The following is a 15117-nucleotide window of genomic DNA, read 5'->3' as shown; positions in this document are numbered from 1 at the left end:
GAAGGCCAGATACTGAAGCTGAAGCTCAAATACTTTGGCCACCAAATGAGAAGGGAGCATTCACTGGAGAAGACCCTGATGCTGGGAAAGATTGAAGGTAAAAGAAGAAGGGGATGGCAAAGGATGAGATGGTTAGACAGTGTTATCAATGCAACAAACATGAAGTTGAGGAAACTCCTGAGGACGATGGAGGACAGGAGGGCTTGGCATGATGTGGTCCATAGGGTTGCGAAGAGTCAGACTTGACTGTGCGACTGAACAACCACCACCACCTGTGGGTTTCTGGTTTTGGTGACTTGCTGGACGGGTGCACTCCATTGTGCTCTGATGTGAGCGCCCCAAAATTGCAGCGGATGGGAGGGGTCTCGGACAATTCTGCCCCCCCGAGTCCCTGTAGGGGGCACATAGCCTGGGGCATGAGGGGTGCCTCTTCCAAGGCGACAGCTGAGGAACTGAGGCTCCCCTTTGCCCCGATAGGTCCTGCCCCGCGAGCCCAGTATGGAAGCAGAGACACACAGTGGACGAAGTGAGCAAGTGATCCAGCGCTTGGTTATTCTTCCCACCTTTTGGAATAAGCGTTGGAATGAACTGTGAGTTTATGCATCCCTGTAACTAATCAAGCGTCAAAGTGGATAACCATTCTAAAAGCCCCAAGCCGATTCGGGGGGGGGGGAGAGGAGTTGAAATCCCTTCCCCAGGAAAAGCGCCGGTTCGTAAGCAAAAGCGAGGGGCAGAGAGACGGTTTTGACCAGAAAAGCTTCAATCTAGCTGAATACGGGGCAAAATAGTTCAAAGCGTATAAAGCAGACAGTCTTTCAGAGTGTTTAAACAGACCTTATCTTGTGTAAACAATGCCACTGTGAGGAGATAAAATGGCAGCTAGGAATAAATTTTCTCCAGGAATTGCCAGCTCACTGACATCAACTTTTAAACCAGAAGAAGCTACTGACTTCCCAAACATGTTGGCTACGGTGCTGCGCCCTCTGTTGGACCAGATGACTAATCTCAACAGCAAATTTGATGCTCTCCAGAAACAGTTGAAAGAAACTTTTACAAAGACAGAAGAATAAGGTGGTCAAACAAGTTGGTGCTAAGGCAAACTCGATAAATCAGAGACTGGAGGTCATGGGAAAAGAGCGGATTTCCGATAAGGAGCAGTTGTTACAGCTAAAATGGAGAAATCACTATATGTCTTGAGGTTCCAGGGTATCCCAGAACAGAAAGGGGAGAACTTAAAAGAGATCTTGAGCGACGCATTGGCACCAGTGACAGATCTTAAAGCGGAATTTATACAAAGCAATATGGATATGGTTTACCGAACCTACCCAGATTTCATTAAGAAAAATAAAGTGCCTGGTGAAATATTTATTAAGTTCTCCAAGAGATCAATGAGAGATATAATCTTGAAAGCGATGAATGGGATAATTCTGAAAATCAAAGACGAAGAGGCAAGAGTTTTAAAAGACATTCCATTTGAGATACGAAAGCGGAGGAGACAATATAAAAATTTAACTTCCTTTCTACACAAACATTCCATTCCCTTCAGATGGACATTTCCAGAAGGACTTATCTTCAACTACAAAGATAAAAAAAGAGTTTTGGAGAAGCACCAAACAGTGGCCAAAGAAAAAGGGAAAACAGAGGACAACAGCCAAATAGAAGAAAAGAGAGAACATGAATTGGAAAACAGTGGAAGCACTTCTGGCAGCTCCTCAGAAGATTCTGATTTGGAAAAAGGAGAAATAGTTCCTAAAATCCTCAAAGTTAAACTGAGCTATGATAAAAGCAAACACAAGAGATAAAATATATGATATGTAGCTTAACGCTGAAAGCTTTACTTATTTCCCTTTTTCTTTTTCATATAAGAAACTAGAATGCGCCTATTTTGGCTAATTGTGCCTAAATTAGTATGATTTTGTAATAATCATAAACAATAACATTTCTCTTTTGCTTTGCTAATAGCTGTGGGAAGACAAATATGTTATCTATATGCATTATGATCCTTGCTTTAGCTTCATATTTTAATTTTAGTTCTCCATATTTCCCCACCCTTTGCAGTTTTTGTAGTGGAAAAGCAATAAAAAATTATTAAAACAACAACAACAACCTGTGCTCCAATTTAGAGGAAGGGCAGTGGGAGGGCTTTGTTAGTCTCTAACGACCTCATCAAAGGCCAAATCTGACTGGTTGTGTGACACTACCACATCAGCATGTTCACTACAGGATTCCTGAGTGGCTAGAATTAAATACCACAGACTCCCTTTCAGGTTAAAAACCCCCCAAAACACTAAACCAGCAATGGGAAACCAGACTATCTGCAGGTATGAAAACTGTGCATGACTGAGAAATAAAGTTTTGCGTCCCACCCCACCCCGAGACAGCAACCTTTGCATGAAAAGTCAAACATCACAAACATTTGGCACAGCCCTATCTTAAACTCTTGAACTATTCATAGTGCTGTTACTGAAGCTAGCTATCCTGCAATTAAATGCTCATTTAAAGAGCTTCAGGAATCTAAGAAGACTCATGGAAGAACACTTTTGCATCTCCAGAACCAGAAAAACTACATCTTGCAATTTTTTTCTAATTGTGGATGTGAAGATGAAAGCTTTTACAATTCTCCTTGTCAGATGTTATCTTGCTCACGCAAGCAGACCCACTCATGTAAGCCAATATTTGCAGAGTTAGCTGGTCACACCAGTTCTCATCAGCTCTTGGCATCCAGATAAATGAGACAAATGTTTCCATAATAATGGTTATGTTTTATACAATCATCTCACATTGTTCCTTACCAAAGGATATTGTTCCATACAACCTCAACAAGCCCTAGGAATTTTTGTTAATAGCACTAAAATTATTTGCTGCATGAATGGCTGCTATTTACTTAGGGTTCCCAAGAGCAGGCCCAGCTCAGCGAGGTCATAGGCCCTGCTCCAGTGATGAAGTGCCTCAGCTCCAGTGATGAAGTGCCTCAGCTCCAGTGACAAAGTGTCTGGAATTAGGTAATAAACGAGTGAGTTCAGCAGACATGCAAGTTCAGCAGCAGGGCAGAGAAGCCAGGGCCCTAGTCTCTTCACACCCCTAATAGGGCAAAGCAGACTTTCCACTAATAAACCTACATAAACAAGAAGTTTATAAAAAGGGGGATTAAAATAAAAAAAATTATAAAGGTAGAATGCCAGCAGTGGGTTGGCGGCTAGCCAGTGTATTGTACTGAGTGTCACAAGAAGTGGTGGCAGCTACAAGCATAGACAGCTTCAAGAGCGGATTAGATAAACATATGGAGCAGAGGTCCATCAATAGTATTAGCCATAAGGTATAGATGGAACACTATGTCTGGGGCAGTGGTGCTCTGTATTCTTGTGTGTTTGGGGGGCAACACTGGGAGGGCTTCTGGAGTCTGGCTCCGCTGGTGGACTTCCTGGTAGCACCTGGTTTTTGGCCACTGTGTAACACAGAGTATTGGACTGGGTGGGCTATTGGCCTGATCCAACATGGCTTCTCTCATGTTCTTATGTTCTCTTTTCTTAAAAGCTCACAATCCTGAGAACAGGATGTATGTATAGGTGTATGAGAAGCACACAAAACAAATACTAGGAAAATCTGGGACAAAAGGTACTGGTGCAGATATACCCAAACACACATGCATGGAGATGTGGGCTCTTCAGCTGCATTTCCCACCCTCACCCCTCTTTCAGTGCATAAACGTAGGAAACCCAATGCCATAAACTGTACTGTCATGGCTGAATCCAGTGACATAGGGACTGAAGTGTGGGCAAGAATGAGAGAAGACTAATGTAGTGTTTAGAGTGAACAAAATACCTGTTATAATCTATACATGGAGAGTTCTCAGAAACTAATACTGCTACCCTTAGCCATTTCTAAACAGAAAGCCAAAATAAATTCCTGGTGCAATGTAAGGGAACAGTGGCTTGAATTCCACTAGGGAGAAGCTTGGAGAAACACAGAATAACACATAGCACCATATGTCCAATGCCCATTTTAAGGAACACCCTCTCCTATGCTAAATAAAGCAACTGCAATCATGCCACCTTACACATGCATGCACACACACACAAAAAAAAAAATACACATCATGAATGCGGAGAAGTTCTAGTTAGTCACAGCCTTAGGACTAAACTAAATTGTGATGACTGTTTAAACCTGGATCAGCTGCAATCCCATGTGTATAGAAAGCATGTATGTGCACACACATCCTATTTTGACAATAAATGCATTGCACATGTAGAGAGTGCTAAACCCTCCTACCTGCTGCTGTCTCCCCAGAGCCAGTTTCTCCACACACATCTCTCCCAGCCAAGTTCTGATACCAACAGTGAAAACAACTGTAAGAATGGTGCTGGGGTATGGAGAAGATAAAGAGGGATACAGCAAAAGTGGAGGAGGGTTCAGTGCCCTTCACCCACATGTCATTTTTGCTTTTAAAATCAGACTCCAGCCCAAGTTTCTACATGCTTATTTCACTGCTTACCCAAATTTAAACATACAAATCAACTACCATCCTTTCTAGTCTGTCCCTCATTCCAATAATTACGAGAATGATTAAAATTCATTCAAATCCTACCCCAGCCATAACACAGAAGCCCTGTTCACATGTTACAGTGAACACACATACATCCTGCTTGGACATGTGTATTCTTGTTTGGAAGAAAGAGCCAACATGCGTTAACTTTATGAATGAAACCAGGAACCAGTACCTTGTTAAATTTGGATTTTGTGCCAAATTCAGCTGTACATGTGTTGACTGTAACATGAGAATTACTCAACCCGCATACAAAGAACTATCAAGTGTATACCATACAGGGATTGTACATGTATTCAGTGTAAACTGTGAATAGGATGAGACAAGTGGTATAATCTGGAGAAAGCCAAGCATGTCAAAATTCCATTTAAATCAAATGAGATTTGCCCCCCATCCATATGCATGTGTTTCTGGAAGTCCAGTTTAGTTCAGTGATTCTTACTCTGAAGTAAGAATGCATAGGCGGACTTAAGTGCTTAGCTTCCTCTGGATTGTGCCCAAAATCTCTCTATGTTTTTGGACCTAATAAGTGATGCATTCTTAGGACCGGTAGAAGATGTTAGTCTAGCTATAAATTGGTCACTGGTTATTTTTAAAAAAGAAAATACCCTGACTTCATCAGATACAATCTTGGTTCCAGTGCAGGCAGGAATTTAACTGGAACTGGGATTTCATCCACTGCATATATTCACAACAGAATTCCAATTTAAAATTCCTCTTAAATTCAACTAAATATGCAAGCACATGCCTGTTTAACAATGGCTCCCTTTGGCCATCTATTTTGCACATTACAAAAACATGCTTTTCTAATGTGTTTTTTTAAAACCCTCTCTTCAAGGATACCTGAAAGTGCTGGAAATCTGCAAGTTAATTCTCTCCAATGGAGTGCTTTTAAACTACAATAGACCATTGCCTCTCAGTGCCTGTCTTGATGAGGCAATTGTAATTGTCTAGTTTTTTTCATACTATAATATCAAGACAATCTGTAAGTCTTACTATGAAAACGAAACAGAAAGTCAAACCACAGGACCACTGGCTACAGGAATGTGAGCTTTACATATTTCACCTCATGAAAAAAATAATAAAGAAAACAGGCTTCATGGAATGGCAGATTTCATGTTAAATATGATTTCTAGAACAGTAGAACCTCACTAGCATGTACATGCCTGAACAGTTATGGGTTACTGATTTAATAATAAGCAAATTCAATACATAAACATGTATTATATTATCCTTTTAAAATTAATACTTTGAACCAAAATATTGTTGCACAATTTGTTTCAGATAGTAAAATATTTGACGGTTTCAGTGCAGCACTTTTCCATTATAAATCTTTCATGAGAGATAGAAAGGGATTGCCAATTTTTTGCATGGATTGCCAGGCATGAGGTTCGTAAGGTTCTACTGTGTGGGTAGGAATGATGTATTTCTCCCATGTTTACTTCACAGTGGTGTTAAATTCATGACAGCATGTGAGTAGCTTTCATTCTACATTTTGCGTTCTCCTTGGTAGGGAAAAAAATGATTTTTGAGATAACCAAGTAGCTGCTCTAATCAAACTCCATATTTTTATGCCTTGGCAACGTTCTCAGTAAAAAAAAACAACCCACAATTGTCACAGCTCTTCTCCAATATTTTGGTGGCTTATATCTCTTGAATACAAACTTAGCATAAACCACTACTAGATATAATACTGAGCATTAAAAGATGCAGTATCCCTTTAAAATCTCTTCATTCCTCTAACAGTCCCACAAATACTTGTAGGGTGACTTCTCTAAAAAACAAAGATATGATTACTGAAGTATTTTAAAATGTATCAAGCTGTAAACATATTTAAAAGAACTATAAGCTATATGTGATTTTTTTTGTTTGCTGTTTTAGATCTACACTGATTTTGAATCAAATGGTATCATTGCTAAGAACATGCGTGTTTACTTAATATGGTCCATATATGTATATATGATGAGTATCACCACTTAGGGCAAAATGTATAGGTGAGGTATGGGAAAGATAAATGGATTAATACATTATAAGTGTGGAAGTTATCATCTTTTACCCATCCCCAAACTTTTCAAATCATGCAAATTACAATTTGATATAGGTAATCCTCCATAGCTGGCTTAATTAACATCTTCCCCAATATAACAGCCTGTTATAATGCAGCCAAGCTCCTGATATCAGGTTGTCAAACTGTTTCATTCCTTCTTGCTGCCTATAAGTCAAACATGGACGGCAATCATTATTACAACTACTACTGAATGGCAGTACCCATAATGGTCCACTAGTGATAGCAGAATACCATTCTTTCTACTCAGTCTCTTCATCACTGGCAAGGTTCTCCTGCATTCTTGCATTGTTCCATGCAAAAAAATCTAGAGATAATGAAACTAGTAATTCTTTCAAAGATGACAGTGGTTATCCTTTTATAAATGGGGAAAATAATGTTCTGCACTTGGTGCTCATAAATAGAAACAAAAATGCAATTTTACATTTAAACACAGCAAGAAAGCTTGAAAGGTTTTAACCTTTGGGGGCACATTTCTAGAGGGGGTTCTTCGTTCCAGGGAGCGTCATGCAAGCAGAAACAATGCAATTCTAAACAAAGCTTCCCCAGAAACATTTTGTATCCAGATACAAAATGGCCTGAAACATTCCAGTTGCTCCTCCATTTTATCGGTGTACTCTCCCATGTGAACAAGGGATACTGCATCTCTGCTTCAGATTCTACCGAACAACTAAACAAGCTACACACAATTTCGAAGGGCCTATGCAGTCATCATGGCAGAAGGCTCCGCAGCCTTTACACACTATCATGGCTTTCAGCCTGCAAGAGCATTTCAGTTCCAGCTCATCTGCACTGTTGCTGTCAGCAAATTTCTGAACCGGAATCGGAGTGTTCTGAATAGAGAGGCTTGAGGCTGTGTTTGAACTACTTCCTAAAATTCCAATTGATTTTTCAATTGCAGATGCTGCCCTTTTGAAGCTTGTGCTACCAAAGTGTATAGTAGGATAATTTCCACAGAGCTGCTGCTGCTGCTGCTGAGTCTGTATTTTCTGAGCAGTTAATTGGGGGAAAGGCTTCTGGGGCTCAGAAAGTAAATAAGACGGGAAGTCGGCATTTTTCAATGCAAAGGCTTTCAACTGTTCTTTTACTTCGTTCTGATCATAAGAAGCTTGTTTAATGCCCAGCTCACAGCTGCTGCTTAGACCTTCCTCAAAAGAAATGGGTTCAGTTTTTATATTGCTACAGACGCTTGCCGGCTGAGGCCAACTAAGTCTTTTAGTGGTTTCCATAGTAACTGTCAGTTGGGGGGGGTAGAGGTGGAGGGGGATGGACTAAGGATTTATTCTGCAGAGTCTGTGAGGCACTAGAAATGTCATCACCTTCCTTAATTTGAATGTTAGGGGGGAAAACACTCCCCAGCCTCAGCTGGTGAGCTGTGGAAACGTTGACCTCCCCCAACCCCTTCTGGTCTAGCTGCCTGCTATAAGCAAAGGCACTGCAGCCAGGCGGGGCTTTCAGAGTTGTCTGCATCAAAGCTGCTGTAGGAACAGGCCCCCTTGCAGCCATGGGTAGTTGGTAGAAGTGCTGTCTGTGTGAGGTACTGGCTTCTGCCGGAAAGCTGCCATTTTTGTCCACATTGAATAGGTTCTGTTGGAAACTGCACGAGGGCAATGGCCTCTTCTGCTGCTTTATCTCTGGGCTGTGTGCAACTCTGCTTTGAATGGTATGCTTGTTTGGCCACTCTTGCTTAAACAGCTGACCGTGCCCAAGTTGGTTCATGCCGGCACTGATTACACAAGGACCCACTTTAACATCTGTCTCCATTGATGGCTTCCCAGGCTCACATTTAACTTCCCCCACTGTCCTGACCATCCTCTTTTTGGGATGGTTTTCACGCTTTCTGATTTGCAGTGGGGCTATACTGGCTGCTGTAAAACTTCTGCTGTCTGTGTTTGGAGAACTGGAAGGGTTTTCAACCACATTTCTCTCAGATGTTACTGATTTACACACTGAGGTAGTTTGCAAAGGCAAGGGAACCCTGTTAATTTCTAGCTTGGCTCCTAACCTGGGTTGTGGCAACACTTTCTCCAGTGGCAGGTTGCCTTGCAGTAACTGTGTCACCAGAGGATTGTTGGCTTCTACTGATGACAAACGACAGCTAGAACTGCCAGCACTTGTAACTCTTTTCAGTGTTTCTGTTGTCAGTGACAAAGAGTTCTCCATGGAATCTGTGACCGCTATCTTGGAGCTTTGGGCCGACTGTGCACTTGTGGCTATTTCTGCTGTTTGAAGAGGCATTTCAGGTCTTGCAAAATCTTCAGTGTCCATCCTAAAGCATTTGTCAGATTCATTCACTTCTGCTTTAACAGGCAAGGCCATACTGGTCACAACGTTCCTCGAATGCATCTCATTCAGATGCACAAAACTTGAAGACTCTGTTTTGACATTTTTAATGCAGTTTTGCTCAGTGTATTCCTTATGCTTATTTGGGTTAAGATGGCTGATCAAAGACTGGTCAGTATTCATTGCCTCCTCATCATTCCAGCAGATTCTGCTACTGTTATATGGGTTGGCACGGACAGGATCTGCTTCACTTTTGAAAGCCAAAGGACCTCGTAATGGTTCAGAAAAACTGACTTGGCTGGGAGGAACAGCCTCCAGGCGTTTCTCTTGAGGAGCTAGAGGCACTTCTCGAAGACTGGGGCACGCTGCTTGCAAATGTTTGCCATCTTGCTTTGTGGCGTTAAAGCCAGAGCTGTGGTCCAGATTTTCATTAGCCAGAAGCTCTGGCCTGCTGATTACAGACACTTGAGGACATGCTATATTTTGTAAGGCAGTTTCTGTCCTAATAGACCGGCTGTGCATATCTGTGTTGATTTCTGAGTTTTCAACGGAAGTACCCAGGGACAAATTTGAGTTCATTGTTGTTGTTGTGTGGTCAACAATGACTTTACAAGGAATAGATCTATTCATGGGTGCTTGTGCATAACTTACTGAGGGTTTACCAGACATATCTATTCGATTTCTCATGCCGGAATGTCTGTCCACAGCCTCCGTGGTCATCTTTGCAGAGCTCTCATAAGAACTTACAGTCATCATGTTACCAGCAAATATTGAAATGGAAGTCCTGCCACCAGAATCTGCTGCTGGAAGTGCCTCGTTGCAGTGTAAAGTTGCCCTAATAGAGGTGCTACTCGACAAAGCACTTGGATCACTGCACCCTGTTATAGCTATCTTATCAGAAGAGTATCTGTTTGTTGATCCCACTGGAGGAATAAGAACAGAGCTGCCACCCAGATGATTTGGCAAATTATTTGCAATGGATGAAGTTGGCACAGTGGTATATTGACTGGAAATGACAATGTTTGCATTGCTGCTTGCTATTGGCAATCTTTTTTCATCCATGGGGTTTGACAGAACTGTACTATCTATTGCAGCTGGCACAGTGGAACTCTCAACACATTTTGGCATGATGGCAATGCATGGAGTGTCACTTCCTTGGATGGATTTCAGCATGTTTATATTGCAAGCCTTTGAGTCTGTGCTTTCAATGGACATTAAAACAGAGGACTTTTCAATGGAACCTGCAAAAGGAAGTTCCTTAATTGCTCCCGACATAACAGTGCTACACACAGACATGGGGACTGAGGTTTTATTGTACAGCACTGACACACTGTTACTTTCTGCAGAGGTAGATGAAAGAATTTTCTCACACAAATGAGACATAGGTATATTTTCTTCAGAACTGTGTTCAGAGATGTCAGTACTAGTTTCTGATACAGTACTGGCATTAAGTGACTGCTGCAATAGAGTGGTAGTTTCACGAAGGTGAGCAGACTTGTTGCTAGGAGACCTGCAGTTAGGATTAACTATAATTACACCAGTAGAACCTTCAATCTTTGTTTCAGAAGAGGCAGAGATTTCTAAGACTGATGGACCTTCCTTTGAGGCATGTTGAGACTTTGTTTCTTTATTACTCTGGAGTAAGTGGGCTCTTGCTTGGTGCTTTGCAAATAATTTGGCCTTTGTCTGTTCCTTGATGTGTGCCAATGTTCTAGTTTTTCCACCTTCACAGGGGCTCCCTAAGCCTCCAGAAACAATGCTTGCGGCGGCTGCAACTGCTGCAGCGGCTGCTGCCTCCCTCTGCGCTCTAGCTTGCTGGGCTCTTGCTTTGATATCTGCCAGTGTTCTAGCCCCAGTGTTCCTCCCGCTACTGACTGATGTGCTTGGAGAAGCCCTAGGTTCTGGCTTGGAAACAGGCTGGCTCTTGATAATAAACGGTGGACCAATTTTTGAAAGCTGAATCTGAAAAGGAAAGAGGGAATCGCATTAAAAAAATATACATAATGAATTCCCTTAATATCTCATGAAAGATTTCACAGCATGAGTGGAACATTTTACCAACTATTAAAGGGGGAAAGGCTGAATATTATGTACCCTTTAATAACTATTGTCCATCATGAACTCATTGTGTTCTTTATGCCACATATAAAATATATAAAAGCTCTTGGGCAAGTTCACTAACTTACTGTCCTGTGGGAATAATTCCACCTTCTATCACTCATTTCTGAACCAAGCAAAAGTCACTGGAGTACATTTTAAATCTATAGTCAGATTCTATAGTATTGCAGAGTTGCTTATCCAGGCATGTGAGCTGTATGCATAGCTCTTTATTCATGGCCATTGAGTATGTCCAGTTAACTCTTTCAGGGGGTTTTGTGCCTTTCCAAAATAATGCAGCTTAGACATTAGCAACATGAATGTCATCAAAGGGTGTTAAGCTTTTAATATCCTTTAATAGTACAGTGGAAACAATTTGCTGGTTTAATGTACAGATCTCTACGGATAGTGATAGTGTGTGTGTGTGTGTGGGGGGGAATTCTCATAACAGCACTCTCCACAAGCTTTACCTTCCTGTTTCTGGGAAAAATATGGTATACTTTTAAAATACTTCTGGTGTACTAAGGTGCACTATACTCTCGTTGGTAACTTATAATGAAACAAATACCATTCTCCCTATACTATCAGCTGCTAGCTATTGTTTTACCTATAAGCTAGCAGAAGAAAGGCTTCATTGTCTAGAAGTATTTGTTTGAGTTACTCTAGAATAAGATGATTAATATTTGTGTGTCAGTACATCCCCCCCCCCCAATCATTTTACCTTAAGAGGTGGGACTCTGGGCTCTTCCCTAGGTGGCTGCTCTTTCTCAGATGAATTTGTTGATGCATTACGATGAGATTGTTCATCTTCAATTCTTGCTCGCTTCTCTTTGCAGATTCCAAAACTATGATGTTCAGCAGTCTTCCTCTTTGGGATCTCCAGTTCTCTATTTTCACCTTTTACTTCAGGTAATTTTGTGGATTCTGAGGACTTTGAAGAATAGGAACCTTCAAACCGACCCTGTGCTGCCCCTTGAAGTTTATGAGACTTACTTCTTCCCACTTCTGAGAATATCAGTTTTTCTGATGAGGTATATAGTTTATCATGTGATTTAGATGGAAGAGATTCAGTATTTTTGCACCCTGCCACTTCCGTTAGAACAGATACCTCCAGCTGAGAGACTGTAACTTTCTTTTCAGTTCTTTGCTGAGCACTATGGTTTCTAATTTTTATCACCTCTGAAGAAGAATGTTCTGAAGCAGAAGAAATAAAAGTTTTTTCTATTTCAATATGTGATCTACATGGTTGATTAGTAAAGTTTCTATGAGGTTGGGATTCTTCTACTGTTGAAGCTTCAGGTATGGCAGCTTTCACAGTTTCAGGTACACCATGGAGCTGTTTTTCTTGTGATGCAACATTCTCCTCTTGGGAAGCATTAGGAATGGCAGAGGCTTCTTCTTTCAGTGGTGACAGAGATTCTTCAGACAAACATGGAGATTTTCTCTGCTGCAGAATAAATCTTTCACTCATTGGGGAACCAGAAAGTGGAGATGTTTCTGAAGGTAGTGGTAAACTGCTGGAATGAGATGTTTCAGAAGCTAAAAGAACAGAAGACACTGAAGAGGTTTCAGATGTTAAAGGCAAATCAGACATTGGTGATGTTTCTGATGGTAAAGGTAAATTAGAAACTGGTGATGCTTCCGAAGTCAAAGGCAAATTTGACATATTAGATGCTTCTGATGTTACAGGTGAGGCTGGCATTGGAGATACTTCAGATGCTAAAGATGCATGCAGGCTATCATTCATAGCTTTCTGCTGACTATCATTTTCAGTGTTTTCAGTGCAAGATACATCAGATGAGCAAGCTGTTTCAAGAGACGCTGGAGTGCAAGGCTCCTCTGAAGTAGACTGGGTATCACCTCCTGGAGATGCAATACTAACACATGGTTCTTCTGGGCTTCCAGAGGAAAATGAAGTTTCAGAAATACAAGCATTCTCAGATGACTGCTCTTCAGGGTCACTCTGCAGCTCCATATGAACAGCAACACTTCCACCAGTGAACAAGGAACCATTGAGGACAGGGGAATATTTTCCATGGAGATTTATCTCTTTTTCAGACTCCATGTCCCTTTCTTCCATATTACTGAGAGAATTTGTAGATGAAGCAGACTGTGAAGGTGATAAACTATTTTCCAATTGGTCAGTCATGACTGCCATTTCTTCTTGGGAATATTCTAATTTCTCTTCTACCTTAACTTCATCATGAGCCAATGCACCCACTATATCATTCATCACAACACAGGATTCAGAATTCTCTGTAAGTGATAAAGTTTCTGTTTCTTCATTTGAGCCCACTGGACTGTCTGGTTGTTCATTATTCACATGTCCTGTTTTATGGTTTTCCTCTTGACACTCACAGATACTTGTCTCAACCTCCTCAGCAATCTCCTCTTGAATAACAGCCTCCTCAGGTATCAAAATGTCTTCTGCTTCTGTTAGTACATCTTTGGCTGAAACATGTTCCATGTTGCAAAGGGGCTGACAGAAACTGGTCTCTGGCAGTGGTGGTAGTTGATTGTTTTTCTCTTCATGATCTTCAAAAACAGACTCTTTTGAAGGATCAGGCAGCTCTGAAGATCCACAGAGTGAATTATCTTCATCTTCATTATTGTTCTGCGCAGACGTGAGCTTCATAGATTCTTCTATTGACATTCCAAGCCTGAAGAGGAATTATACACGATTAAACTATGAAGTTGTCATGGACACGTCAAATAACCACTTATATTTCAGAAATGTCACTGCTTGCTGCAAAATTATGAGCTTTGAATGAACCTGAAGAAGTAAACCTGGATAATGCAGATATAAAATATTGTTATCTAAAAATAGTGCATTTAACTTCTAAAACTAATGAAGTTTTACTCCCAACTGTTTATACTATCTCAAAAAAGTTTACAATGGCTGTAATCCAAAGGAAATACTTGGAAGTACATAACGTTTTACACCAAGCTGGTGTTTTTGTGGGTGATACTAGGGTGGGGGTTGATGCAGTTGGCTTCAGAAATCTGAAGGTAAAAGTATAGTTACTGTTATTTCTCTGGTGTCATGTCATAGCAACTGAGACAAAAAATGGGGATGACTCAAAAGTCTGCAGAATGTATTTATCTAAAGTTTATCATTTCCCATTTTTCTAGCACTTCTTATGGCAAACTGATAAAAGTACTCCTGCTGTCATCTCTGCTTACCTCATTCACATCTCCATGACCACAACAGACACATTAAAATGTCATACAGAATATGTGTTTAAATTTGCTATTATGAGAGAGAGAGAGACAGGTGACCTGATGGCTTATAAAACATTTTTGGAAATATTTAAATGTTACATGATATGTTAAACCAAGGAAGAGGCACTATAAGGCTCAGAAGCAATATCAGTCCCTTCCCCCAGAGTGATAACTGCATAGCCACATGGCAGCTTGTTATATAGGCTAAAAAAACACGCCTTGGCATACCAGCATATTCCCTCTAAGCTGAGTTAGTGTGAGCTAGCTCACCGTTGTTTAACCTCCGGCTCACGTGTTTCTGTCTTAGCTCAGGAAGGATGGCTCCAGAGCAAACTAATTTATGCAGTAGCCAAATCATCGCTCACAACTTTAATGCCAGTAGCTCACAAAGCAGACTCCACAGCTTAGAGGGAGCATTGCACACAAGATAGTATATTTTGTCTTTATAATGCTTAAAAGTAGTGGTTTGGATCCAAATAGCTTTTCCGTTGGTGGAAAAAAAAGAGAAGAAGGGATCCCCCTTTGACCACCAAAAAAAGCTAAGCTGAAAGCACACAGGGCTTGAATGGACAAAAGCCATGTGGGAAAAGGGATGTAGAAAAGAGGGAAATCTGTTGAGTAAAAAAGATGTTTGGATCCAATCAAGTATTTGAAAAATAAATAATAATGGTCATTGACACTCTTATGTTAGAAATGAAAAGCAAGGTATAGCAGCCATTTTGGAATCCTCCAGATAAGAATATAGGAAGAATCAATAGCATTACATGATCAATATGGATCTTCAGATGAGAGACCCTGAAATAATCCAAGCTGAGGACACAATTACAAGCTTTACCATTACAAAATGATGAATTTATATTCATCATATATACAACAGTAATTCATCATATATACAACAGTAATATTT

The 15117-nt window shown here is 40.8% G+C and overlaps 1 protein-coding gene across 1 annotated transcript in view; it reads right to left on the bottom strand.

The window, feature by feature from the left end:
* Positions 1 to 7267: 7267 nt before the first annotated feature.
* The window catches only part of ASXL3 (additional sex combs like 3, transcriptional regulator), a 167848-nt gene continuing 159998 nt past the window's right edge, over positions 7268 to 15117 (bottom strand). The window contains 3 exon segments of the mRNA XM_015426393.1: positions 7268 to 7846; positions 7848 to 10853; positions 11710 to 13648. Of these exon segments, the coding sequence (XP_015281879.1) occupies positions 7268 to 7846; positions 7848 to 10853; positions 11710 to 13648 (5524 nt within the window).

The sequence above is a fragment of the Gekko japonicus genome, unplaced genomic scaffold (assembly GCF_001447785.1).
Source record: "Gekko japonicus isolate JY-2015 unplaced genomic scaffold, Gekko_japonicus_V1.1 scaffold802, whole genome shotgun sequence".
Taxonomy (NCBI): domain Eukaryota; kingdom Metazoa; phylum Chordata; class Lepidosauria; order Squamata; family Gekkonidae; genus Gekko; species Gekko japonicus.
This window is presented reverse-complemented; position numbering and strand designations above follow the sequence as displayed.